This window comes from Miniopterus schreibersii (genome assembly GCF_964146895.1).
Source record: "Miniopterus schreibersii genome assembly, chromosome: X".
Taxonomy (NCBI): Eukaryota; Metazoa; Chordata; class Mammalia; order Chiroptera; family Miniopteridae; genus Miniopterus; species Miniopterus schreibersii.
The window spans coordinates 71201097-71226269 of record NC_138104.1 but is presented as its reverse complement, the minus strand read 5'-3'; the positions used below and the strand labels follow the sequence as shown (position 1 = coordinate 71226269).

The following is a 25173-nucleotide window of genomic DNA, read 5'->3' as shown; positions in this document are numbered from 1 at the left end:
AGGATGTTCCTTGTAGCATTGTTTGTAATAGTAAAAAAAAGGGGGGGGGAGGGAACAATCTGTCCATGCATCCTGGACTGGTTAAATAAATTATGGGACATCTACACTAGAAAAGATTATGCAGCTGTCAAGAAAAATGTGCAGTATGAAACACCGATTAGAATATATAACTGGAAAAAAACCCAGGTCACGGGACAGTAGGTACAGTGTACCTTTGTGGGCAAGAAAACCCAAATTAGTGTATGAACAGAAAAAAATCTGGAAGAATGTATATAAAAATGTGAGTAGTGGTTATTTCTGGGGGATGAGATAAGGGTAACCTTCAATTGGTATGTTACATATTTCTGCATTATTTGAATTTTCTCGACTACACATTACCTTTGTAATAAGAAAGAATAAAGATATAAAAATAAATAAATTCAACGACTGAATCGCTTTGAGGGGGTGGTTTTGGTTGGAAGGGCTTCAGATCGAGCCTGGTACAGTGGCATAAACACGAGCTTTGTCGTCAGACAGCCCTGAGCGGGGCCTCATTGCCCCACCCCCGAGGAAGGAGGAGGGGGGTGGCAGGGGGCTGCGGAAAGGGGCTGGGCTGTGCTGGGCTGGCTGCTGCTCTAGTCCAGGAGGCTGAGACTTCGAGAGGGACTGAGAGAGGGCAGACGCATCCCGGACTCGCTCGAGGACAAGGTGAGGGAGGCTGAGATTGGGGCTTCCTGGCAGCCAGACAGTGGTTCCAGCCCCCTCGAACCTGTAGCCAGGCAGGTGGGCAATTAGGACTGCATCAGTGCAGCTGGAGGAGAGGTGACCTGGCGTGGGATGTAGGCAGCCAAGAGGACTTAGAGAATAGTAGGCTGTACAGACTGCGGAGCAGAGACTAGCAGAGAAGGGGGAGAAAAACGGGGAGCTGGGCACGTTGGATGGCGGACATGGAATATGAAGAATACTTAGGGGAAGTGGAAATCCAGAGGAGAAAATATGGGATGCAGAGAAGGGTTAAGGAATACTGGGGAAGGGGGTGCATAGGTGACATGGAGAAGGATGTAAGGAGGGGAATAGGGAATCCTGTGGGGTAAATAGGAAATGCGTTGGGGGAATAGGGAGCAGGAAGCCAGGCAGAGGGAATACGGAGGGGGGTATAAGGAATGAAGAGCAGGGAGCGGGGGGAAGGGCAGACTGGCTGAGACCGAGGCCCCCTAGGGAGGCGGAAAGGGGCGGGACCACTTCCGGCCTGGAGGGGGGAGGGCAGTCTCCGAGTTTCGGAGGGGCTCGGGAAGAGTGGACGCTCTTGGAATTGTAGGAGGACGAGGTGAGCAGCCGTGGGGCCCAGCTCTGGATCGGGGCTTGTAGGGGTCGGCCCCACCCTCTGGGAATCTGGAGAAAACCTGCCCTAAGGACCGGATCGTACTGGATCCATCCGGCTGGGAAGGGAGGGGATTAAACCCGGTTTGGCTGGCAAGATGGAATCACTAGCTCAATACTGATTTGAGGAGGGGGTGCACTAGGGAAGGGGCAGAACCAAGATGTGCTTTGCCCGGGTTTGGAGGGGGCGTGTTAAGAAAAAGGGCGGGACCAGGCGGTCCTGTGGACTCTGGCTGGGTGTGAGTAGGGGTGGGGCCGGGACCACCAGACACTGACAATTTGAAAAGGAGGCTTGCTGGGGAGGGGGCGGGACCTAATGCTACTGCGGACCTAGAGAGAGGCGTGTGCTGGGAAAGAGTGCTGGACTGAGTCCGCGACAATTGCGCATGCGTACTATGGATCGCTAGAAAGGGGCGTGCAGAGTCGGGCCCCGCAACGAGACTGGCCAGCTGCAAAATGCGCATGTGCACGGTGGACTTCAAAGAAAGGGCTTGTGCTGGGAAAGCGGGCGGGGCTGAGATGGGCCTAGCAGCGGGCGCGCATGCGCACTGTCGACCTGCGGCTGGGGGGGTGGGTGCACTGGGAAAAGGGGCGGGGTCCTCAGAGCTGCCGCGCTGGCACATCTTCCTGGAGAAGGGGAGGGTGCGGCTGCAGAGAATTGAGACCTGGAGGCAGTGGATTACTTAATCTGAAAACAGAATCGTTGGGGGTGGGGGAGGGGTTTGGGATAGGGGCCCTAGGGAAGGTGAGGATCAGCCTCCAGGCAGAACAGCAGAGAGGACTTTCAGTGGATTCTCCCCTTAACCCAGGCCTTCTCTCCTTCAGGCTCAGCTCTTGCCAGGCCAACTTGAGACATGTCTGACACCAGCGAGATTGGTACGGGTCCAACCCGCTCCAAGGTAAGGTGGTCTCCTGTTCTCTCCCTAGCTGCTTTTCCTTTCCAGCCGCTGTTGCTGCCCCAAATCCCTTGGCACCTCCCCTCCCATCCTTGTCTTTCTCCACCCACTTCCCTGCCTGGGTGTCCCCCACCCCAGTAGAGGAAGTGAGGAAGGAAGGGAAGGAAGAAGGAAAGATGGATGTAGGAAGGAAGGAGAGAGGGCAGGTCCATCACTCTTCTGCCATCAGTTCCTGCTCAGAGGAAGGGGAGGCCTTGTTGTGCTGAGGTGGTCAGAGCATGCTGCAAGTAGGAGTTAGTATAGGTCAGAGAAATGAAAGCCTGAAATTTTGGAGCGATTTGCCTACTTGCTGGTGTGAGAAGTTCTGTGAGGGTTCCTGCTTTCTCTTGCAGGCTGAAACTAAAGAAAAGGAAAGCGGCTTGAAGGTGCAGACCCTATTGACAGTGACCCAGAACTTGGAGGTGTCAGAGACACCAAAGGCTTCAAAGGCACCAGAGGTCTCAGAGGCTGTGAAGGTCTCAAATGCTGCAGGGGTCTTAAAGGCCACAGAGGTTTCAAAGGCCCCAGAAGCTCAGGAGGCAGCTGCCACTAAGGTCTCACCTACCACTAAGCTGACTGATACCCAGATTTTGGCAGCTGAAAAGAAGAGTCCAGCAGCTGACACCAAGGTGCAGAATGCTGACCCTCAGGCTGTGACAGTGCCTGCCACTGAGACCAAAAAGGTCAGCTCTGTGGCTGATACTAAGGTCAATACAAAGGCTCTCGAGAATGAGGCTGCTGCCTCTCAGGCTCCAGCAGATGAACCTGAGCCTGAGGGTACAGTTGCCCAGGCTCAGGAGAATCAGGATACTCGGCCCAAGGTCAAGGCCAAGAAAGCCCGAAAGGTAAGACTTCAATAACCATCCTTGCCTTTCAGTTCCTCTTCTCTCAGTTGGTTCATATGTTCTGCAAACACTTAGAAAGTTTCCTGTGCTCGTCAAGGCTGTGGGGAATGTGATACAATTCATGTCTTCAGAGAGAGCACAGATTTTGGAGGAGATGAGACAGGAATACACATAGTTGTGATCTGAATGTAATGCAGTTTATATTTACATGGTAGCTACCATGTGTTAGGCTTTGAGCTGGCACATTCACACAGGTTATCTCTTAAATCCTGGAAGTGATCCAGTTTTATAGGGAAGGAAGTGAAGTCCTAGGTAGTGTGAACTTGCTCAGGTTGGTACAAGCAGAGCAGGTGGTAGATACAGGACGAGGAGAAGCCTCAGATTCTACCCTTGGATTGCTCCTGGTCTGGTTCAACAGTGAAACTCTTGCTTGAAAGCCAGTGAAAGACAAACCCAAGATTCAACATGGCAAATATCTAGTGAATCAGGTTGTTACTACAGGGGTTGGGTTAGAGGGGTTTTCTGGAAGAGAGAGAATGAGGAAAAAGGACCATCTGCTTCGTCTGGTGCTATGTGCTTCCTCTCTGTTGATACAGGTGAAGCATCTGAATGGGGAAGAGGAGGGCAGCAGTGATCAGAGTCAGGATTCTGGAACCACAGGTGGCCGAAGGGTCTCAAAGGCCCTAATGGCCTCAATGGCCCGCAGGGCTTCAAGGGGCCCCATAGCCTTTTGGGCCCGCAGGGCATCAAGGACTCGGTTGGCTGCTTGGGCCCGGAGAGCATTGCTCTCCCTGAGGTCACCTAAGGCCCGTAGGGGCAAGGCTCGCCGCAGAGCTGCCAAGCTCCAGTCATCCCAAGAGCCTGAAGCACCACCATCTCGGGATGTGGCCCTTTTGCAAGGGAGGGTAAGACCCATGTCCTTTCCACTCTGCCTTACCCACTGCCTTGCCTGCCCTTTCCTCTGCTGTTCTTTCAGGGCTTCTGCAAGTATATTTTGATCTTTTCACCTTTTCCTCCTCTCCCAGGCGAATGAGTTGGTGAAGTACCTGTTGGTTAAAGACCAGACAAAGATTCCCATCAAGCGCTCAGGTAGAGTCATACTAACTCTCCCTCCCCCCAGTTCTGCCCTCCATTGCCTTTTCCAGTGTGTGCTGGGGGCATTCCTTGCTATTATGCTCCTACCTCTGTCCTCCCAAAGTTCTAACTTGACAGTGCTAGCATCTCTGTTCATTAGCGCAGAACCTGTTTATGTCACCAACAGCAGAGTTGGCAAAGGGTCTATAGTTTGGGTATGGGGACCACCTGGCTTCACTTCAGCTCAGGTGCTCGCAACACTCTCCCCTTGCAGACATGCTGAAGGACATCATCAAAGAATACACTGATGTGTACCCTGAAATCATTGAACGAGCAGGCTATTCCTTGGAGAAGGTGAAGGGGCAGCCCTGGGGGATGGACGCAATTGGGGAAACCTTGAATCAAACAAAGCTGTACTTGTCCCTTCTGGGGGGACCACAGAGACTCAGTAAGCCAGCCCCATCACTGTGCAAATGGGTAGACTGTGGCCTAGGGAGGTGCATAGACTTGCCAAGGGTCACGTAACAAGTCAGTGGTAAAATCATAGCTAGGACTCAAGCCACCCAACTTAATCCTGGGTTCTGTCTGCTGCTACACAGGTCCTGGAATGTATTTCAGATGTTCACCTCTCCCATTCACCATTCACAGTCTCCCTAGATTCCTGCTAATCATAGGGATGGTGTTGATAACAATAGCACATTTGTTGCCTGTTTGCTGTGTGCTGACCTCATAGCTAAGTGCTTATGTGCATTATCTCACTGATTTTACACACACACACATACACACACACACCGAGGTACATGGGAAGCTGTGGGATGCCCAAGAAGCTGAATTTTGTAATCTCACAACCTTTTCTCCCCATCCACAGGTATTTGGGATCCAGTTGAAGGAAATTGATAAGAATGACCACTTGTACATTCTTCTCAGCACCTTGGAGCCCACTGATGCAGGCATACTGGGAACGTAAGCTGGGAAAGGGCTGGGGTGGGAGAGAGGCTTCTGCCTTTGTCCATGATACTTCCCCCATCCCTGTCCTCTCTCCCCAAACCCACTTGGAGAGTCAGGAAAGATGGGGTCTAAAAAGCCCCTGTTCCAGCTTCCGCATGTAGCTGGAACCCTGCCCACAAAAGTGGTGCCTGATTATAATTGACTGAAGTGTGTAGAAGCCTGGGGTGGGGCATTCGTACTGTCAGGTTGTCTGTTTGTCCAGAAGCTCCCCAGGAAAGCAGACCTGTCATTGTTTGTCTCTTCCTACTGGTCTTGATAGAGTGGTTCTCAAGGGAGGACTTCCTAGTGTGGGTGGATCGTGATGCTCGAGGGCAGGAGGATCAGTGGGCTGTGAATTCTCTCGTGGCTGAGGGTTCTGAGAAAGAAATAAGGACTCACATTGACTGAGTGCCTGGGTTGAACCCTGTTGCCAGGACTTCTTCCATCCTCTCAGCAACCTGGGGAGAGGAGGATGTGATTTTTCCCGTTTTACTGAATAGGAGGCTGAGGCTCAGGGGTCTAAGTGTCTTGCCCAGGGTCACATAGAGCTTGAAGCATAGACTGGGCAGAATCTCCCATATCTGAGGAATCTGGGAGAGGCAAGCCTAGTGAGCTGGCTGGTGTGTTTTTTGCAGATGGCTGTGGGACATAAACATTCTCTCTGTCCTATTGTTCCTCTAGGACCAAGGACTCCCCAAAGCTGGGTCTCCTCATGGTGCTGCTTAGCATCATCTTCATGAACGGAAATCGGTCCAGTGAGGGTGAGTGGCTGAGCATGCAGCTGAATGGGTGGCCATGGTCAGAATTCCACGTGTTCACTTTCTGTCCCTGTCTCCTCTTGCCTCCCCTTGCAGCTGTCATCTGGGAGGTGCTGCGCAAGTTGGGGCTGCGCCCTGGGTATGATTGGGCTCTCTCAGTGCTTGCTGTCCGTGTTGTCCTTTGGCAAGAGAGGATGGTCCCAGGATTGCATCAGCCTGGTGGTCTGGTGGAGTGGGCTGGGGTGCTGGACTGGGTAGAGGGCCCATGGCTCTGACCTGGGTGGATGGGGAAATGGTCCTGAGCTCCCTGCTCCCTTGAGCTTACTGTCTCTTGATCTTCTATGGTGCTTCCCTCTTGTGCTGGAAACCTCTTTTCCACCTTGGAAATGCCTCTGCACACATCTGGGAAGTGCCACAATCCTGATTTTTATTTATTTATTTATTCATTTATTTTTCTTTTTCTGCTGTCAGTATTCATCACTCGCTTTTTGGGGATGTGAAGAAGCTCATTACTGATGAGTTTGTGAAGCAGAAGTAAGTGACTGGTGTTGGTATGTGCTGTCCATTTTGCCTGTTTTAGAACTGAGTGATAATAGCCACGATGGATGCATGTGTGCTTGTGTGTGTGTATGCAGGTGGGAGCTTATGTTAAAGGTGATGACAGAAAACAAGAGCACGTATTTCTTGACCTATTGCATGTGCTCTCACATGTGTCTCAGAACAGTCCTACAAGGGAGGGACTGTCATCAGCAGCATTGCATATGTGAGGCCACTGAGGCTCAGAGTGTTGAAGTCATTTGCTTATTGTTACACAGGTAGCAAATTAAAGATTCATTTTTAGATTCAGGCCCCAATGCCTTGGTTCTTTTTACCATGCCAACCAGGGCTTCGTAGCAATTAATTTCAATTTTAAAATGTCATAAAATAGTAGCTGTAGGCAGCCAGCTACTGTGCTAGGGACTTGACATGTACATCTCATTTCATTTTCATAACTACCCTGCAGAATAGGTGCTGTCATCCCAGCTCCATTTTCAGTTGCTTGACCTAGGGCTCAGAGACTGGAAGTCTGAGCATGGCCCTGGCTGGTACGGGGCCCATTCAGGCCTGGAGCCCGGCCCTCCTGACTTTCTGGCCAGGGCCCACCCTGTCCTCGGTCCTGCGGGAACACGTGTGCACCTATACTGGTGCACTAGCACATGTGCGCACGCGTATGGTTGGGAGTGTATACGGTGTCTGCTGCTCTTGGTGGACTGTTTCTTCCTTTCACAGTCCTTTTCTATGATGGACTGTCCCAGGGCTCAGCCAGGCCACAGACGAGACCCTGCAGTGGGGTGTGCTCAGCAGGGGGCCTGAAGAAATGGCTTCTCTGTTTACAACACACCCAACAGGAACCCGGGGTCATTGTGACAAAGGGCACAAAGCTTATGGCCCTCCTATGAACAAACACCCTACATGTGTACCCCCGTACCTTCACATGGCTACTGGGCAGGACTGATGGGACAGGGCTCAATATTGGAAGAAAAGCTGTAGTATTTAGTGGGGATGGTTGCCACCTAAAGCCTGTCCAGTCCATGCATAGATGGGCCATGGGTGGTCTTAGACATTAAGGGCTTTGAACCTCTCTTTTCAAGGTACCTGGACTACGCCCGAGTTCCTAACAGCAACCCCCCTGAGTATGAGTTCTTCTGGGGCCTGCGCTCCTACTATGAGACCAGCAAGATGAAAGTCCTCAAGTTTGCCTGCAAGGTAATTGGAGAACTGCCCAAGCTTGGCATATCAAGAGCATGGGTAGGCTGTGCAGAGTAGCCTGCAGCTTCCATATGAACATTTTGAAGCCTCTGTTAGTGTGCCAAACACTTTTAGCTGAATCATTTAATCCTTACAACTAACGTGTTGTTGCCCTACTGCAAATGAGAGAACTCGGGCTCACAGAGGTGGTTAGGTGACATGTATGAGGTCACAGAGCTAGTGTCAGGGCAAGGATGGAATATTCAGTGCATAATCACTAGAAGTATTGTATATAGCAGGTAGAATGTTGCCTAGAATACAGTAGGTACTCACTTCTCAGATTCTGGTCCTCCTGAGGGTTGTTATTTCTGTTTTAGGTACAAAAGAAGGATCCCAAGGAATGGGCAGCTCAGTACCGAGAGGCGATGGAAGCAGATATAAAGGCTGCGGCTGAGGCTGCAGCTGAAGCCAAGGCGAGAGCCGAGATTAGAGCTCGAATGGGCATTGGGCTTGGCTCTGAGAATGCTGCTGGGCCCTGCAACTGGGACGAAGCTGATATTGGACCCTGGGCCAAAGCCCGGATCCAGGCGGGAGCTGAAGCTAAAGCCAAAGCCCAAGAGAGTGGTGGTGCCAGCACTGGTGCCAGTGGCAGTGCCAGTGGCAGTGCCAGTACAAGTGGCAGCTTTGGTGCCAGTGCCAGCCTGACCACCACTCTCACATTTGGGCTCTTCTCTGGCCTCAGTGGAGCTGGTGCCAGCAGCAATGGTAGCTCTGGTGCCTGTGGTTTTTCCTACAAGTGAGATTTCAGGTATCTACTTAGATTTGGAGAGGGCAGCCAGGGCTCTTGGGGATGGGATGAGGAGCTGGGTGGTTATAAGAAGGCCAAGGTCGGAGGACCATACGGAGAGTGTGGGAAAACACTGCTTTTGACATTTTATTCCTTCCTGTTTGGTGGGTAGCAGTTGACTTTCTAATTTTCTTTTACTTGTGATTTCAGATATTGCTAATCCCAGCAGTCTTTCTCTTCATGCCAGGGTGCATCCTCAGAAATATACTCAGCACCCTAGGCAGCCACTATCAATCAATTGAATTTGACACTCTATATTAAATCTATTTGCCATTTCTGAGTTTATTGGTCGTGGTTTTTTTGTTGTTGTTTTTTTTTTTTTTTTGGTGGGCTGTCACATTTTGGTATTCCATTTAAAAATGAATTGGAAAAGTTTCCACCTCAATCTATACTTAGTTTGAGGTGACATTGTTGGAGTCAAGGGAGCGACATTAGCATACCTCTGTGTAATAGGTTGGGCCTCATCTCTAGCTTACAGGGCAGGCAGGATTTCGGTGGGGTGGGGAGTCACGGGGATAGTTGGCACAGAGGGCACTCTTTGAAGAAGAGCCCTGAGATGGGTAAGTCTGGAGCAGAAAGAGGTAGAGGAGGCTGGACATGAAGTATAGACTCTCCTTTTGAGAAGTTTGGGGGAGACAGGAAGGAGACAGGTAGGTAGCTAAGAGAGAGGCTTGAGCAGGCAGGAGCCAATAGAGAGGGAGATGTTGAAGACTGACTCATGCAGCCCAGGCCCTGAGGAGACAGGAGGGGAAAGCCTGGGAGAAGACAATCCAGAAAGGACTTCAAGGACTGTGGAAAGATGTCTGGTAGTAGAGAGGCCCCAATAAAGAATGGAGCCCATGATTTTTGGGAGACCCTTTCCCAATGGCAAGGTGCTCAGTAATCTTGTATGAATCAAGATGAGCATTAGTGTTAGTTTATTCCAAGGTTTTGGTTCTGGAATAAGGGCACAAGACTAAGGGCAGTGAGTGTGTAAGTCAGTATCTTCATTACTGTGTCCACGATGCCCGATGCATGCTAGGTGCCCGGTGGAAGAGATGGGTTGTGGGACCCAGGTAGGCTTGGGGGAGGAAGATGAGATTGTGTAACAGATTGGGATACAGTGCAGTGGTTTGTGGACAGTAGTCCCAGTGAAGTCCATGAACAGGGCAAAATGTTAAGTGAATATACCAAGTGCCTGCTATATGTTTAGCAGTGTTCGAGGTGTCTGGGAAGGGGTTTTAAGAAAATGAGAAGGATGAACTGGGGGACTAGTCAGACAGTGGGATGATTGAATTTAAGAGTTTAGCAGCCCTGGCCAGGTAGCTCAGTTGGTTAGAGCATTGTCCAGATACACGAAGGTTGTGGGTTCGATCTGCAGTTGGCACATACAAGAATCAACCAATGAATGCATAAATAAGTGGAACAAATTGATGTTTTTCTCTCTCTAAAAATCAGTAAAAAAGAAGACAGCAGAGAGAGCTCTGAGTGATGCTAACATTCAAGGAGTGGGTGGTTAAAGGGGAGAAAAGATAACGGTTCCTGGAGATGAGGGGGTCAATGGCCTGGGAGGCCATTGTGTTGGTTGGGTTATCTATGTGGACAATGAAATCACCTGGGTTGGTGGCAAGAGTGGGGTAGAAAGGAGCACTATGAGCCAGGTGCCAAATCCCCTTGTGTGGTTAAAGGTATCCTCCCAGCTATACTCCCCACTAAGGCACAGGGCCTTCAGTCAGACATTTACCTTTGCCTTGTTTTAGGGAGTATTTCCCTAGAGTTTTCTGTCCAGGAATCCCTCACCATCTAATAGCCAGATTACCCGACCCCTAATCAATGGGACAACCTTATGGACAGTGAGACCCTAGCAATGGCTGCCTCTCCCCCATAAGCAGTTAAGGAACAATGTTTATTGCATAGGGAACAGATATTTTAAAAAAACTAAAGACTCCATCAAGAGTAAGGCAGCTCTTTGCCTGTGGCCATAAATTGAGACCTGTTTTCACTGTTGTGTTCTTCGCTGGAAGTAGAGGTTCTTTCATTAATTCCATGGGCCATGATATCCTCAGGGGCTTGGTGGTACCTGGGAGAGGCGGACAAGGTCAGAGGCAGCTTAAGCCTAGAAAGGACTCAAGTGGGTGGGTACCATGTCCAGGGCTCCCTCAGGTTCCCAGGTGATACCCATCTGAAAATGAAACAGATATGGGATGATGGGGGATGGCAACAAACTTGGGGACTGATTCTAATAAAAATAGAGTTCAAAGTGTTTGATAGAGATAAGGGTGAGTCATAGTCATGAAGTACTCTTCCTTTCCCACTTATCCTCCTTCCACGGACTATTGGGCTTACAGGGCTCTCCACTTCTCCCTTTTTACAAGGCCTAGAATTTGACAGTCAAGGGGTTGGCTCTTCCTTACTTGCCAAGTGTAAGAACTGAGGGTATGTGGGGCAGAGAGGAGGAAATCAAGTCTGATTACAGGCAAGTGGGGAGTGGCCAGAGCCAGGAAGAGGAAGTGGCAGGGGAAATGGGTACATATTCCAGTTCATGATTTGCCACCTTTATTATCTGGTAGGCCACAATTGTGATGAATGAACTCCCACAATTTTCAGTCTTCAGTATATCATTAATTAATATACAAATAATTCTAGATGGTATTATGCATCTTGGGTAGGAGTGGGAAAAGCCCCTAGAGCAGTTTCTCCACTTATTTTTCATTATCACCCCCTAAGAAGCCTTTTAAGAGATTTTTTGTCCTACTGCTCTCCCCCCATGAAATTTCAGTACCACAGATATACTGTATATCTATTTAATAACTGTACATTTGTGACTTATACATAAAAAGATTTAAAAATTCAATACAGGGTTAATAATGACTAAAATATTTAAGTTAAAAGTTAGTTTAAAAACTTAAAAAGCTGATAGCTTTTGCTGAGCAACTTTAAATGTAATTTATATACATTGTAAAGTATGACATTATTTATGATTTTTATATAACTATGTGATGCAGTTTATATAACTATGATGATAAGACAGTGTAATCAGTTTTTTTTTTTAATTCAAAACTTATTTTTCCAGACAAAGTAAAATAATTGACAATTTAGATTACTTTCATAAAAACTATTTTTAGTGAACTTTAAAGTGTTGCTTGATATGGGAAAATAACTTTTAACTAGATGCTAGGTATTTATGTATTGTCAACATTATTTCTTTTCAGTACTTGACAAAATGATAAATTGAATAACTTTTGTAGAATTAAATAGAAGCCATCTTTATTTACTTAAAAAAAAACCAAATACCACACAAAGTCACTGAGGATCAAGCAGATGATTTTTTTTTTTTTAGTTGTACACTTGAAACCTGTACCCCAATAAATTCGATTAAAAAAAGATAGTCAATGGCATCCAGTAGACACACGCAGGCCACTTCTCATGATATGACTATGACAGTGAGTGATGAATGGATTGAAATCACAGCTATTTTCTATGGTTTTGTAACTTTGATCTTGCTTACATTTTCTGTATATTCCATGACCTCAGCATCATTGCTACTCATGTGATACCCAAGAAAATCCAGTAAGACAAATTAGATACTAAGGAATAAGGTTTTGTCAGGTCGGGTTGAGGTTTAGTGAACCACAAACTAGCAAAATAGCTGATTTTTCATTCATCTCCCCCCAGAACCAATTTTCACCCTCTTGGGGGTGATTGCCCACCACTCATCTGCCCCTCGCCTCCATGTTGCAAATGCAAGCATTATCGCAACATTTCACCTGAACTGAATAAAACAAGGTAGAATGAATGTTGGAGAGGGGGAGGGAGTGGATAAAATAAGAAATACCTACTAGAGACCAACCATTTGTGAGAAAAAAATGGATGGCAAACTTTTGTCCATATTTACACTTTTATTTTTTATTCTTTTAGGACACAAAGTTTTCTTTAATTATTTTTTTGGGGGGAAGGGACACCACACTTTTACCCAATTATTATTATACTTATTTTTTAATATATCTTTATTGATTTCAGAGAGAGGAAAGGAGAGGGAGAGAGAGAGATAGAAACATCAATGATGAGTCATTGATCAAGCCCACAACCCGGGCATGTGCCCTGACCAGGAATTGAACCCAGATCGCCTGGATCCTAGGTGAACACTCAACCACTGAGCCATACCTGGCCGGGCACTTTTACCCAATTAAAAAAAACATTTTTATCAGTATAGAGGTCTTTTATTTTTTACACTTATCACACCATGAATTCATAGGGAATGGGTTCCAGCAGCTTAGGCTCCTTTCCATTGGTCCTCACCAAGTGTGCTTCTATGGATGGAGCAGGCTGATGCTTCAGTTCAACCTAGGTACCTTTCTCTTTGGCTTCCTTCTTTTTCTGATAATTTTCCTTCACATGTTTCAGGAAGCTATCTCAGCTCTTAGAGTGCTTAATATGTTCAATACGTACATTAGTTCTCTTGGCAAGAATCTTGCCCTTAACTTGTTCGTTCACAACAATGCCCACCGCGTGCTGGGTGACATTGAAGCCTCTTCCAGTTTTGCCATGGTAACATTTGTGGGGCATTCTTTTTTGAACAGTGACCATTCCCTTGATGTCTACAATATCACCTTTCTTGTAGATTCACATGTATGTGGCCAAAGGAACAAGTCCATGTTTTCTAAAAGGTCTAGAGAACATATAGCAGGTACCTCTCCTCTTTCCCTTTGCGTTGGTCATTTTGGCAAATTACTCGAAGAGGGCAGTTCCAGCTGAAAAGCCATACTCACACTTTTAAAAATGTCTTGGTCCACAGATGCCTTCACAGGTGAGTTTTACCAAACATTCAAAGAAGAATTAACACTTGTCTTTTTCAAACTATTCCAAAAAATTCAAGAGGAGTGAAGGCTCACAAGCTCATTTTACAAGGAGAACATTATTCTGAGTTCAAAACCAGGCAAACACATTATGAAAGAAAGAATTACAGGCCAATATGCCTGATGAACATAGATTCAAAAATCCTCAACAAAATATTAGCAAACTGAATTTAACAATACATTAAAAGGGTCATACACCATGATCAAGTGGTATTTATTCCTGGGATGTAAGGTTGGTTCAATATCTGCAAATCAATTAATGTGATACACAACATAAACAAACTGAAAAATAAAATTCGCATGATCATAGCAATAGATACAGAAAAAGCATTTGACAAAATTTGGCATCCATTTATAATAAAAGTTCTCAGCAAAGTGGGACTAGAGAGAACATACCTCAACATAATAAAGGCCATATATGCCAAACCCATAGCCAACATTGTATGCAATGGGGAAAAGCTAATAGCATTTCTCTTAAGATCAAGAACAAGACAAGGATGTCCATTTCACCACTTTTATTCAATATAGTATTGGAAGTCTTAGCCATAGCAATCAGACAGGAAAAGGAAATAAAAGGTGTCCAAATTATAAATAAAGAAGTAAAACTGTCATTATTTGCAGATAACATGATACTATATAAAGAGAATCCTAAAGATTCTGCCCAAAACTACTAGAACTGATAAATGAATTCAGTAAAGTAGCAGGATACAAAATAAATATCCAGAAATCAGTTGCATTTTTATACATCAATAATGAACTATTGGGTGGCGGGCTTGATCCTCAGTGGGGAGCATGCAGGAGGCAGCCAGTCAGTGACTCTCTCATCATTGATGTTTCTATCTCTCTCTCTCTCTCCCTTTCCCTTCCTCTCTCTGAAATCAATAAAGATATATATATATTTTAAAAGGTGAAAGCATATATCTTGTTTATAAATAGGAAGAATTAACAACATTAAAATGTCCATATTACCCAAAGCAATCTATAGATTCAATGCAATTACTACCAAGATACCAATGGTGTATTTCACAAAACTAGAACAAATATTCCAAAAATTTATATGGAACAACAAAAGACCTCAAATAGCTACGGGAATCTTGAAAAAGAATAAGAAGTTGGAGAAATAATGCTACCTGATATTAAATTATACTACAAGCCCATACTAATCAAACCAGCATGTTACTGGCATAAAAACAGATATGTAGATCAATGGAACAGAACAGAGAGCCTACACCTTTGTAGTCAATTAATATTTGACACAGGAGGCAAAAACATACAATGAGGTAAAGATAGTCTATTCAATAAATGGTGTTGGGAAAATTGAACAAGTAGGTCCAAATTTTACTTGGCCTCAAAAAAGGAAATTTTATTCTTTGCCACAGCATGTGTGAACCTGGAGAGTATTATGATAAGTGAAATAAGCCAGTCAGAGAAAGACAAGTACTATATGACTTCACTGATCTGTGGAATTTAATGAACAAAATGGGCTAACAAGCAAAATAGAGAGAGACTCATAGACAGAGAGTAGTCTGACAGCTGTTGGCTGGAGGGGGGTTGGGAGTCAGAGGAGGGTGGAGGGATTGAGCAAAAAAGAAAAAAGAGAAAAAACTCATGGACACAGACAACAGTGTGGTGAATGCCAGGGGGTGATGGGAGGGAGGTAGAGGAGGGTATAGTGGAGATAAATGGTGATGGAAGAAGACTTGACTTTGGGTGGTGAACACAATACAACATACAGATGATGTATTATAGAACCATACACCCAGAACCTATATGATTTTATTAACCAATGTCACCCCAATATATTCAATAAAAGAGTTTCTCTAAGTGAAGTGATGAGAAGTGTCACCTCCACTTCCACCATTTGGTTCCTAGACCTATGTATTCTGTTTATGGGATAATGAACATCATATATTGGTTGTTGATTCAAAGAATACACTAAATTCTGTAGGCCCTCAGACCTTGCAAAGTGTTGTTTCCTAACTGTTGCCATAACTAAGCCTTCCATAGGCCACCTCACCCTTCTGTAAGGGCAGATATTTATGGGTGATAGTGTATGTGATAAAAACAGGGAAGATCATAGTCACTAGACCATTGTTTTACCTCTTCCATTGTGATATGTGTTCCTTGTCCAGAACAAATATTGTATAGGATATTTCAGTGGTATATAAAGTGTATTGTGTAGGATATTTCAATGCTATATAAAGGGTATAAAGTTATTAGAAAAGCCAAGGATGATGGTGCTGGTAAAAGCACTGAGGGAAGGGAGGCAAGTCCATTCAAGAATACATGATTATTTCAGTAAAGATAAATTGATGGGAAGGGTCCAGTGTAATCCCTCTGTCACTTGCTGGTCTCCCCAGGGAATGAGGACATATTGGGGTTTCTGCTGTTGAGACACTGACCACCAACAGTGTTGGTAGCCGAGTCAGCCTAAGCGAAGATAAATCCATGTTGAATTCCTGTGTAACACCCATCCCTTCTACTACGGCAATTTTGTTCATTGGTTCATCAAACAAGCACTGGTGTATCTGGAGAAAGAGGTTGACAGAGTTCCACAGGGCGGATCATCATGCTCCTTTTGGAAAGCATTTAGATGGGACACATACTGTCACACTCAGCCTATCCTGAGAGATCCATTCACTTACTCCTCATATATATGTAGGCAGAGAAATTAGACTGTGCCTTGCACACAATAAGTGCTCTTTACTTATTTTGTTGCATTATTGTTATTGCTATCAGTTCTCCAGTGTTGTTCCTTCCCAGTCTCTGACCATCTGTCCAGAATGTTAATTGGTATTGGTCAGTGCCCCTGGTAAGGTCACTTTCTGGGTAAAGAGATCACCCAGATACTTTCCCTTCCTTACTTCCCATCAGAGTTGCACCTGAGTGGGGTTGTAACTACCACCTAGTTCCTGCTTATCATGCAGCGTCATCTGCAAACCATGCTCCTGGAGTTTTTCTTCAGTAAGTCAGTTTTTGGGAACTTGCCGCAAGGATCTATGTGTGAGCTGAGGGAGAGCCAGCAATGTGGCAGGAGCAGGTGCTATGGGAGTGTGAGCCTCCTGTAACTCACTTGAGCTTTTAGGACCCACTGCAGACTGACTTTGTTTATACCACCGCCCTTTGGTGTGTTGCTGTTGCCTGCTCAACTTTATGGTGTGGTGGATCACAGGGCATCAAAGCCAGGATGGGCAGCTCAGCTTGCATAGTCACTTGAGGTCATATGGTTAGGCATTCAAAGTCTACCAGGGCCAGTAATTTAATTTTGTTAAATTAATCACCAGGTGCCAGGAACTGTTTCTCAAAAGGAGAGCAGTTATTTGACAAAGGGCAAGGCTTTTGCTCTAAAACTCTAAGGCTTGTGCTTTGATTCTCCAGTAGGGCTCTCCAGAGGTTCAATGCAGCATCCTAGCTGTCACAGAGGCTCAACTCATTAGGACATGCACCGGTCCAGTCAACAAACTACAGTGTTTATGACCCTGTACTGAGTACAAGGGTATCCTGTTCTCAAGACACAGCCAGTCCAGTGAGGGAAACAATGACAGCACCGAGAGAAACCACGAAGGGCTGTGGGAGCCCAGATGAGCAAGTGATTCACTGTCCTTCAGTGTATAGGCATGCTATTAGTCACGGATGGTGTGTGAGGAACACCTGCACAAGTGCACAGATACAGGCACACATTGATATGTACAAATAAGGGCACTGTGTACACACATTCTAGTTATGGCTTCTGAGTCAGCAGCAGTCAGTGTGCTCTGGTGGAAGGAGCCTTGGACTGGGAGGTAGGTGATGGGGGTTAGACTGCTCCAGCTTCCTCACACAGTCTCCATGTGCCTGGGGACATGTCCCTGCCCCTCTCTGGCCTGGGATCTCCTGCCTGTAAGATGTGAACAGCATTAGCTCACCCAGCCTGGTCTCTGCCAGTGCAGATTAGATAATGGATGGGGAGCACCCAGAGCACTCCCTGGCACACAGTAGGTGAGAGCTACTGTAATTGACGTGAGTGACAGTGGATGGGAAAGTGCAGGGTGCACTGTGCCCATGACTGTGAAGGTTGAGGCCAGGCAGGGGCGTGTCCATGCTCACATTTGTGTGGAGGGAAGCATGCGTGTGGAGATGACCACGTGTCCAAACTGGGTGCTGAGCTATGAGGGCAAGGCCGAGGCCAGCCCAACCAAAGAGACCTCTGGCTGCAGGTGGTGCCTGGAGGTGGGAGTGATGCCTCCGGTGGCCTCTGACTCTTCTCTGAGGAGTTAGAGAGGTGGGAGTCAGAGGTCAGAGTCCACCTTGAGAAGAGGCTGCCAGTGTGAAGGCAACAGAAAGGGAGCCATGAGGACGTGCCTTTGGGTGAGGTGACTTGCCTGTGACATTGCCACCGCCACAGTGGGGATGCTAAGGGGCAGGCAGGAAGGCCTGGTTTTCAGTCCTGGCTCCTGTTGTGTGTGACCTGGGACCACTCTCTGCTCCTGTGTGGGCTTCAGCTTTGTCATCCCTAGACTGGTGACAGTAATGCCCACCCCACAGAGCTGCTGTGAAGATTAAATGAGGCCACACACATGGAAGCAGATGGTGCCATGGCTGTGCAGTGCCCAATGAGAGAGAGTGCTCCCTCCTTCTTGCACCCCACTTCCCACTTGTCCCATCCCCAAGAAATCCCCCCCCAGCAAGCACCTGTGCTAACAAGCCCAGGCACAGGGCTGAACACTCAGGAAAATGTGTCCCTTTATTGAGCTGGCACCCATAATGTGCAGGTCACTCTGCTTGGCTGGATAGAAGAGGTTCGTGCCATAGAGTCAGAGATGGGCCAGATAGAGCCCAGGGCATGGTGACCTGCCTGGGGGCCGGAGGGGACAAGGGAGGGCTCCTAGCTGAGACCATGGAGTAGGGCACGGGGCCCTCTTTACTTACTTTCCCTGGGCTGAAAGGCCAGAGCCACCTTTGATGCAGCCTTTGAGGTTGAGTTCACTCTCACCATGCTGTCATAGACAGATGGAGTGGGGTGCGACGTGGATATCCATGAGATTGTAAACTGTGTGGTTCTTGCTGCGCTGTTTCGCTTGGTTCACTGTGAACTGCATGCCCTCATCAAAGATCCTGATGTAGGACAAGTGGCTGGGCCGGCACAGCAAGAACAAGTGCAGCTTGGGGGCAGAAGTTAGAGTCTCTCCTTGTTACTCCCCATTTGTGCTTCTCCACCTTCTCTCCACCCACGTCCATCCCATTCTGTGCCCCAGGAGACTGATTTTTGTTGATTGCATCTTCTGGGCTCCCTTGTTCTGCCAACAAGGGACATTGGCACAGGATGGAGGGTGGTCAGTGCGAGAGTCTGGGCTATTTATGCCCATGCCTCCCTATCTACTGGGTTGTGCTTTGGATGTGTCTAGTTCCCACAAACATGGCGATAGCTCCTGTGGGCAGCCCCTCTTCCATGGTTATAAATCTCACCACTTTCTGATCACTGCTCCCTCCCCTTGACCCTTCCATTCTTAAGGTGGAAATGGCATTTGGATGATGCAGTTCTTGGGTATCTAACCTTCCTTTGTGGTTTCATTAACCTTGCTCACACCTCCAAAAATTATGTCTTACTAGTTTCTCTTCACATTACACACTGAGCATGCCATCTCCTTTTGAGAGTATTTTGATTGACACAGACTGAATGTGAGTGAGAAAGGAAATGAGTGAGTAAAGGAAAGAGTGGGTGAATGTAAAGTAAGTAAAGGAATGAATGAATCAGTAAATAAGTGTGAATGAGGGAATAACTGAACAAGTTGCTCTGGGAAACTTTCTCCATTTATTCCACTAAGTGTTGTGGAAGCCACACTGGCCAAATCGTGCTTTCCTCTGGGAGCACCGCTGCGAATGGACAGGCAGTGGGAGGATGCATAAACTGCAGGCTGTCCTTGAGGATATCATCTCAGGCACTGTGGGCCAGAGAGCTGCCCTGGCTGCCAGCCTGGCTTTAACGTTCATCTAGAGGCATTTGAAGGCCAGACTGGCCACATCAGAATCACTATGTTAGAAACACAGATTCCTGGACCCCACCCTCTGGGGTCCGCTTCAGTGGGTAGGGGAGGGGCCCAAGAACCTGTTTTGGACCAGTCTGCAGGTGAGCTTGGTGTCTGGCCAGGTCGGAGCACCACTGACCTGGCCCACCCACCTGCTCTGAGAGAGGAGTGGACAGGCACAGAGAACTCACCCATGTCATGTGGCCACCCTCACCCAGCTGTTTAACTTGGAGTTCCTGCCTAATTTGACCCTGATAACCCAGAGTGACAGTGTGGTACATGGAGAAGAGAGATGGACACACAGGCATGGGCTCAAATCCCAGCTTTGACCTTCCCCTAAGGTGAGGGTGCAGGCAAATCACTCAACTGCTCTGCTTCACTTTTCCTTCTGCACAACAAGGAGGTGCCATCTGGGGCCCAGGACCATGGCGAGAATGTGAGAAAATCCCCCCTGCAAATCACTGGTGCAGAGTAACAAAGATTTGTCGATAACTGCAATCCTTAGAATTACTGAGCAACTACTGAGATCCAAGTATGGTTGCAAATGCTTTACAGAGTCTCATTCAATCCCCACAACCATTGTCTGTGAAACAGGAGCTACCCTTCCCATGCTACAGATGGGGAGACTGAGGCTTAGAGAGTGTGAGTACTTTTCCAGGGCCCCACAGGCAGCATCTGAGTCCTTGGAGCCTGCACTCTTACACCCTAAGCTAAAAATGGCAGCTCCCTCCCCCTGCTCCTTAAAGGTTAAAACAGAGGGTAGAGCCAATCCTGTGGGGATAAAAACAGAACAAAGACCTCTGAAAGGAAGGAAGTCAAGGGAATGTATGTAAGCGGGCGCCTCAGAGAGTATGGGGCCTCAGTTTGCCCCTAAACTTCCTGACAGCTGTAGCAGAAGGGGGGGTGGTGGGTGGCAGAATTCCCAAGTTTTCGTTTTCTGGAAAAAAAGAGGCACAGAGACATGTCTAAATGGACATTTGTCTTGGACAGAAATTCCAGAGGAGTCGATCTTATGGCCAGCTCAGCAAACATCCGGGACCAGACATTCATCTGTGTGTTTTTTCATGAGGCGCTAAAAGGCACATTCACGCACGTGATTCTGAGAGTCAGAAGGCAGAGAGGGAAGAAAATACATGAAATTCTACCCCAGAGGACAACCCTGATAGACTGCAACTTCCCACAGCAGTCAGGGGCATAGGAGGAAACCTAGGCTCTGTCTGTGTGTCTGTCTCTCTCCACAACACACAACACACAACACATGGCCTCTCTGGCAGGAGACGCAGGCTGCTGGTCTACCTGAGGACATGACCCTGGGCCTCAGGATGGACGGCAAGTGAGCCAGGGCAAAGCTGCCAGAGCCTGGGAGCTGAAGGGAGGGCCGGGTCTGCCAGGCTTGGCGGGCTTGCTGGAAGAGGCAGAGCAGGCGGACTTGGTTTTAGGATTTGCAGAGGAAGGAGTGAGGCGTTTGGGCAGGTGGAAGGGTGGGTACCCAAGAGGAGCAGCAGGTGGTGCAGGGGCTACTCCTCCCCCTCCTCCCCCCAGATATTGCTCCTTGTGACGTCCCCTTGCTTGGCTTCCTGCTAGCGGGCCCTCCATGCCATCCCACCCCAACCCTCCCCACCCATGCAGGTGAGGCTGACTCGCCCCCATCTACCAGAATTGAGAGGGGAGAGACCTGTGTCCGAGTCACCTTCTGCCCGACACTGCAAGACCAGTCTGCCTTCTCCAGCTCAGGCATCATGGCCGACTTCGTGGTCCAGTACGATGTAGTCATGGAGGACATCGTTGGCGACGTGCAGGTGAGGGGGCCAGGGGAAGGGAAAGAGCATGAGCTCCGGAGTCACACAGGTCTGGGCAACAGTCTGGCCTCCACAAGTTGCTCGTTTCGTCTTCCCTAGGGATCAGTGAGGATTGGTGAACAGGGACACGAACACGTGTGGTGACACGTGACTTCGCACCCGGGAAGGCACATGTGCTCCCCCAAAGGGTTGGGGCCCTGCAACTATGGAAATTGAATCAAGCTCCCAGTGATCCCCTCCGGGTTGAATCAAGCCATAGCCCACCCTTAATCAGTCCTTTTGGAAAGCGAGCTATTCACCTGCAATAGGTCTCTCACACTCTTGGGTTCACACTACCTGCAGCTCTGATCCTCTGATGTTCTTTGAAGTTTCCTGCTATCTCCAAGTTTTAAAAATTCCTTTTGCCTTGTCTTAGCCATCTTCCTAAACAGGGGTCTCTTGAACCCTGAGCTCTCACACTCATGAAGAACAAGCAGAGGTCTCCTGCGCCACAGGACGGGTAGCACTGACCCAAAGACCCCTGGCGCTGTGAGAGCCATTGCACAGCAGCCTCAGATGCCTGGTCCCAGCCTGCCTTTCCCGCCACACCTCTCGCTGCCCCCAGCACCCAGTGACCCTCCAGCTGCCACACCCACCACACCACACTCCCTTCTCCCCAAACACCTGAGCCTGCCATTCATCTGCGTAGGAGCATTTGCTCGTACTATGTGCCGTCCAGGGGATATCTACTCCCTCCTTCCCCCACTGGTCAGTATCCTTGTCCTTAAAGACCTTGCTCAAATGCCAGCTCCCTGATGGCCAAACCCCACTCACAATTCCCCTCTCTCCCTCAGGCTAACATGATGCTTTGCTTACACCTCTCCTCGGGCACTTATTTATTCATCAGTTCATACGTGGGCACATCTCCACCGAGCAGAGCTCCTCTAGCCCAGTCCTGTCCCCACCGACTCTGAGAACTCAGAAAAGAGTTGGACACAGAATCTACTCTCCCTCGGGATGTCCCAGTCTTGAAGGGGCCAGATACATAGAGTCTTAACAACCCCAAAATGTCCGAAGTGTGTGTATAAATCTGGAATGGGTGATGTGCGGATACCACTGAAGAGGGTTTTAAGAAAGCCTTCCTAAAGGTGTTAGCCTTAAATTAGCATGGCAAAAATGAATAGAGTCTGCCTCCCCCTGGGCAGATAGGGTGGTGGGAATTCCATGCAGAGAGAGGAGAAAGAGCTTGTGCAGAGGCACAGGGGTGTGACACAGCCAGCCTGCTCTGGAGGGGCAATAACAGTCATTTGCCCTCTCAGAACAGGAGCTGAGGGTACCCCGCCAGTAGGTGGCAGCAGGGGCCTTGACCTAGTGTTCCTCGGTGTTTGCCTTAAGGCATTTATCTATCTGCTTCTTCATTCTTTACCTTTTCACCATTGCCTGGAGTAGATATGCAGGTAGAATCGGTGGATATACACATTCAATTATATGACCTTTACTCCCAACCAGCGTGTCCTGACTCTGCCATCCCTCCCCAAGAACCCCTCAATGCACCTCTCTTTCCTGCTCAAGTATGCCCAACTCTCAAAGGCCAGCACATTCACTCCTTTATTCAGTCAGTCAGGACTCCCTGGGAAGCTAATGTGTGCCATGCCCACTGCTGGCTGATGCTGGAAACCTGAGGTGAATCATACTCAGACCCTGCTGATTGTCTCTGGGTGGAAACACACAGAGTCAATACTGACACGAGATGAGAAGTGATCTTTCAGTGACAACGTGAGTTAGGATGGAAGCCATCGTGAGGAGACCAGGTGGTCGGGGAAGGCTCCCGGAGGAAGTAAAGACTGACCTGGTCTCTAAGAATGTAAAGAAGTGTACCATGTTGGGAGGGGGCCTGTGAGAGAGCAAAGGCATTCTAGCAAACTGAAGGCTGCGTGACACAAAGAAGGGAGCCTGCAAATATCCAGGGGTGTGTCTGGAACTACAAGTGGGTTGGAGTTTCTGGAGCATGGATTTCAGGGGCAAGAAATGGTAAGAGATGAGACCGAAGGCTGCGAGTGCTGCACAGGCATGATAAAGAACATGCCATTGTCTTGAGAGGCTCAGGGAACCAAGAGGGGGAATGACATTATGAGGTTTGTGTGTAGAAAGGCCAGATGGAGCAGGAGCTGCAAAGGTGTATGGATGGAAGGGGCCACAATAGGAGCAGGGAAACATGAGAGAAAGAAGTCCTGAATTTGGGCTGTGTAAGTTTGGGATGAAGAGGAGGGGTGGACCTGAGATACCCAGCAGATGAAACCCAGAGGAGCTGGTGGCTGGTCAAATGTGGGAAGGAGGGGCACAGGAGGATTGAGGAGTGACCCTCAGGTCTGTATCTGGAGTGACCATGTGAACGACGGTGCCTTAAATGACAAAGGCACGCAAGGGCAGGATGGGGTGGGGGACAGAAAATGAACTTATAGTTTGGGCAGGATCCACTGGAGACATCTTCAGGCATCTAAGGGAACAGGTCCAATCGTGAGTGGGTATGCAGTTGTAGAGGGGGAAGAGTGGAACACATTGGACCGGTGAAAGAGATGTGAAGTCATCAGTGGAGATTGGGCAGTTGAAACCAAGAGAGCTGGCCAGATGACCCAGGGAGAATGTGTAGAGCCAGAAGAGCAGATCCAGGATGGCAGTTGCTAAGGCTGAGATTCCCATGCAAGCAGCTATTGAACTCAGCCCTCAGGCTGTCCAGCCCCACCAACTGCCAACAGGCGGCTCAGAGCTCTAAATTCCCACCACTTTCCTCCATTGTGTTACACAAACATAATCATTTTCAGGCATGCCATGAGTGGAAAGTACTGGAAGCACTGCTTAAAGGACAGGGGAAGAAAAGGCAGCTCAAGAAAGAGACTGAAGCAGGTGGGCCAGAGAGCTGGTAGGAAAATAAGGAGAGTTCACCATCTCAGCATCCCAGGGGAAAAGGTTCTTGAAGAAATCAGAACCAAGAATCAACTGTGAAATTTATAAGCAGGTGCAGTTGGATGAAAACTGAAATATACCTGCTGAGTTTGGAAACCTCCTAGTCATTGTTGCCTTTAGTGAGGAAAGGGTCATTGTGTGGCGGATGTGGGACCCAGTCTGTGGCGGGCGGAGGAGTGAAGTGGAGATGAGAAGACCCTTGCAGGTTCCGATACCATTACCGTGGCATGCTACAGGGGGGAGAAGCTGGCTTGAAGTGTGGATGGGATTTGGATCAATGGGGTTTGTCTGAGTGGATGGAAAACACAGAATTTGTTTTTTATTCTAAAGAAGACCTTGTGGGGTACGTGGGTTGGGCTGGAGAGCAGGGACCTGAGTGGTAGAGGAGGTGCTAGAGGTTAGGAGTCCATGGAGTCTGGGGTGGAATGCTTTTGCCTTTCAGTAGAGTGAAGAGGTGTGAGCAAGGGTAGGGTTGGCAGTCAAAGTAACCTGGCTTGGAGTCCTTAATTTTCTTCATGAGGAAGGGAGGGAGACATTCCCTAAGAGGGGAAGGGCATGACAGCTGAGGTGTGAGAGGCTGGTGACCTGGGTCATGCCTCTGGCTTATAGGATTGAGGTGTGGAGCCACTGGTGAGCCTGGGACCAGGGAGAGGTGGGTATGGGATTTTCCCAGAAGCTCTCACTTACCCAGGGAGGGGAGGAACAGAGGAGGACTGCCGGCCTCTGCCCTTGGCTTGGGCAGTTGCAGGGTGGTTGACCCAGGCCTTTGGGACCTGCCGTGGAGAGCCAGGAAAAAGTGGAGGCAGAGCCTGCACATGCACTTGTGAATGAACTCAAAGGCTGGGGTGGAGGCAAAGACCAAGCTGCTCCTCCATGTCTTCTGAGATCCCCTGAGAGAGGAGATGGTGTGTCCAGCCTTGTGATCAGAGAGCCTGAATGGCAGTGAGGAGAACAAGCTGTTTATCCGAGGGCAGAGCCAGCTTCAGGCTACTGGGCAGCTCAGACCCTCAGCAAGCTCATACTTTTCTAGGCTGAGCTGACACTGGTCCTGGGGGCCC

At 48.3% G+C, this 25173-nt stretch overlaps 1 protein-coding gene and 1 pseudogene across 5 annotated transcripts; one reads left to right on the top strand and one right to left on the bottom strand.

Moving 5' to 3' along the window:
* Nucleotides 1-467: 467 nt before the first annotated feature.
* Nucleotides 468-8813, top strand: LOC308551829 (melanoma-associated antigen D2). Of its 4 annotated transcripts, none has more exons than XM_081126502.1 (13): nt 468-687; nt 2185-2258; nt 2648-3139; nt 3736-4044; nt 4165-4228; nt 4488-4567; nt 5082-5176; nt 5882-5961; nt 6055-6097; nt 6430-6492; nt 7590-7704; nt 8064-8494; nt 8684-8813. In XM_081126502.1, exons 2-12 carry the CDS (start codon nt 2214-2216, stop codon nt 8484-8486), a joined length of 1809 nt encoding a protein of 602 aa, XP_080982628.1. In that variant the 5' UTR covers nt 468-687; nt 2185-2213; the 3' UTR covers nt 8487-8494; nt 8684-8813. The 4 variants fall into 4 exon arrangements, with proteins under 4 accessions (XP_080982628.1, XP_080982626.1, XP_080982629.1 ...); XM_081126503.1 differs by lacking the exon at nt 468-687 and adding an exon at nt 1201-1306; XM_081126500.1 differs by having other exon boundaries at nt 8064-8813.
* A 3935-nt stretch (nt 8814-12748) lies between these two features.
* LOC308550737 (large ribosomal subunit protein eL21 pseudogene) lies at nt 12749-13231 on the bottom strand (annotated as a pseudogene). The gene has a single exon. The product of its transcript is annotated as a large ribosomal subunit protein eL21 pseudogene (transcript).
* Nucleotides 13232-25173: the final 11942 nt, after the last annotated feature.

Excerpts from the sequence above, each read along its gene's own strand:
- LOC308551829 (XM_081126502.1), top strand. The coding sequence starts at position 2,214 with ATGTCTGACACCAGCGAGATTGGTACGGGTCCAACCCGCTCCAAG. Across the intron at positions 4,229-4,487 it reads GATTCCCATCAAGCGCTCAG|ACATGCTGAAGGACATCATC; the intron begins GTAGAGTCATAC and ends CTCCCCTTGCAG. Across the intron at positions 4,568-5,081 it reads CAGGCTATTCCTTGGAGAAG|GTATTTGGGATCCAGTTGAA; the intron begins GTGAAGGGGCAG and ends CCCCATCCACAG.